The sequence below is a fragment of the Chiloscyllium plagiosum genome, unplaced genomic scaffold (assembly GCF_004010195.1).
Source record: "Chiloscyllium plagiosum isolate BGI_BamShark_2017 unplaced genomic scaffold, ASM401019v2 scaf_59898, whole genome shotgun sequence".
Taxonomy (NCBI): domain Eukaryota; kingdom Metazoa; phylum Chordata; class Chondrichthyes; order Orectolobiformes; family Hemiscylliidae; genus Chiloscyllium; species Chiloscyllium plagiosum.
The window spans coordinates 11,025-13,516 of NW_025207803.1; the positions used below are offsets into that span (position 1 = coordinate 11,025).

At 45.0% G+C, this 2,492-nt stretch overlaps 1 protein-coding gene across 1 annotated transcript; it reads right to left on the minus strand.

Moving 5' to 3' along the window:
* Positions 1–983: 983 nt before the first annotated feature.
* On the minus strand, positions 984–2,488 carry LOC122546645 (E3 ubiquitin-protein ligase TRIM39-like; the record flags this gene model as incomplete). The annotated part of the gene is made up of 1 exon (XM_043685314.1): positions 984–2,488. A coding segment is annotated over one exon (537 nt), but the record flags the coding sequence as incomplete, so codon positions are not given.
* Positions 2,489–2,492: the final 4 nt, after the last annotated feature.

A 2,492-nucleotide genomic window follows, 5' to 3' on the forward strand; every position in this document is an offset into this window, starting at 1 on the left:
AGTTCAACTCAAATAACTTCCCTGGATGTATTTCCAGGAATATCCTCCCTTAGCACAGCTGTAATGCTATACCTTACTTTGCCACTCCCCCTTCTCTCTTGCCTCCCTTTCTATCCTTCCTGTCGCATTTGTATCCTGGAACATTCAGCTGCCAGTCGTGCCCATCCCTGAGCCATGTTTCCGTAATTGCTAAAATATCCCAGTCCCATGTTCCTAACAATGCCCTGAGTTCATCTTCCTTCCAGTTTAATTTATTAGTCCTACCTTGTAACTGCACTTGGAGTTTTGGGTACAGTTTTGGTCTCCTTGCTGGAGGAAGGATGTTATTAAACGAGAAAGAATGCAGAAGGCTTTGACAAGGATGTTGCCTGGACTCAATGGTCTGAGTTATAGAGAAAGGTTGGACACATGTCGACTTTTTTTCTTTAGACCGAAGGAGACGGAGTGAGGGGGGGGTATCTTACAGAAGTGAAGAAGTTCATGAGAGGCATGGATAGGGTGAATGTACTCAGTCTTTTACCCAGGGTTGCAGAATCAAGGAAGAGAGGACATCAGTTTCCAGATAGCTGGAAAAGAATAAAAAGGGGCAAGGATTTTACAGAGAGGGTGGATTGCATACAGAATAAGCTGACAGCGAAGTGGTTGCGACAGGTGCATTAACAGCATTTCAAAGAAATTTGGAGAAATAGAAAAGGTTTAGAAGGATATGGGCCAAGTGCAGGGAAATGAAGTTAGCATGGATAGACCATTTGGGGTTGGCATGGACCAATTTGGACCGAAGGGCCTCTCTCTATGGTATAGGACTCTATCAATCTCTGACTCTAAGACCCGAAATAAGGTCGCAATAACTGAAAGTCCAGAGTAAAAGATAGATAATTTCCAGGTAGCTAAAACTCCATTGACTTGAAATAGCGAATTTTAAAATAATCCAGACGAATTTGGAATGCAAGGTATAAGGATACATATTCTGGAGAAATTGACAATTACAACCTTAACAGGTTTACTCTCTTGGATTTATTGATGAAGTATTTTTTTAAAAAAGCCTTACTTACACTCTAGTGAATCAAAGATGTTGATTTGATTGAAGAAACTATTTTCAAATTTGATCGTGCCCTCCAACATAAATTATAATTACATAAACATAAACATTGTCAAAATCTGAATTGGTTCCGCGCACAGAGTGCAAGAGTAATTAATGATTTTTATCAAACAGACATTTTCATTGGGCTGACGTAAGGATTATTTCAGTGCAGATAATGATGACATTTAATAACTCAGGGACAAGTAATAACTGCAATTCCAGCTACATTTCAGTTTGTACCAACTGAACAGTTTCAAACATGGTTAAATATTATCTGATTATGGCATAAATGATGGGTTCACCCATCCCTTTCAAATCTGAGGTTTTCAAATTTTCCAATTTTATGAAAGAGCAGCAAAATTCTGGACAATAGTTACAAACCTGAACAAAACAAGACTAGTCTCGCGATGATACTAAATCATGTACATTACTGACACATGGTGGAAATCTACAGAAGATCAGTCTGAAATGTTTGTTTTGATTGAGCCCAGTTCCCCTGCAAAGACCCCACTGACTCTGCAGAGAAATAATTTAAATTTCCCCCCGGAAACACTCCACTGACCCTGCAGGGAAATGATTTGGTGTCCCTCCTGGAAAGACTCCCCTGAGCCCAGTCTGAGACCCACTGACTGATTGATTTCCAACACTGTCATGTAGCGCCACCTCCTGCCTGTGGAGCCACATTACAGACGGAAAGGTCCCCGTTTTCCTGAAGCTCACAGCTCACTCTACCCAGTCAGTCCCTCTCTACAATTGAGCTTCTGTTTATTTCTTCTCTCCTCCTCCTTCTCTCCACAAGACTGAGACCGACCGTCATCAGTTTACAGTTGGCAGGAGGCGGGGACGGGGTGAAATTATGGGATGGATCTGTCAGTGCCCTTTCATCCCGCAGATTGTCAGCGGGGCGGAGTCTTTCCCGCCGTCATTCCATCTCGGATTGAAGATGGGAAAGACCCTCTCAGTGAAAGTGTGGGTGAAAGTGTGGAGATGGGACATGGTGTCCGCATTGTAAAATGACACCTGTCCACCCTCATAGTCCAGGAAAACCCCGATCTTCCGGGCATTCACACTCAGGGAGAGGGGAGTCACCCAGGGGGAGGTGGCGGCAAAATAACCACTTCCGGCTACCAGCCACACACTCCAGAATAAGGTCTCCGGGCTCGGGTTGATCCCCCCTTTCCTCTTCACAGACTCTCGGGCCACTCCCAGATACCACCAGGTCTTCCCCCCCACCTCCACCTCCCAGTAATGTCTCCCTGATGTGAATCCCTCTGATCCCAGGACACCGAGCCAGGGATCAACTCTCTCCGGGGAGTCAGGGAGCGGCTGCCGTTTGTCTCCGAGTCTCACACTGGTCCGGTCCTCAGACAGGATGAGTCGGGGATGCGCTGTGTTCGGATCCAGAGTCAGA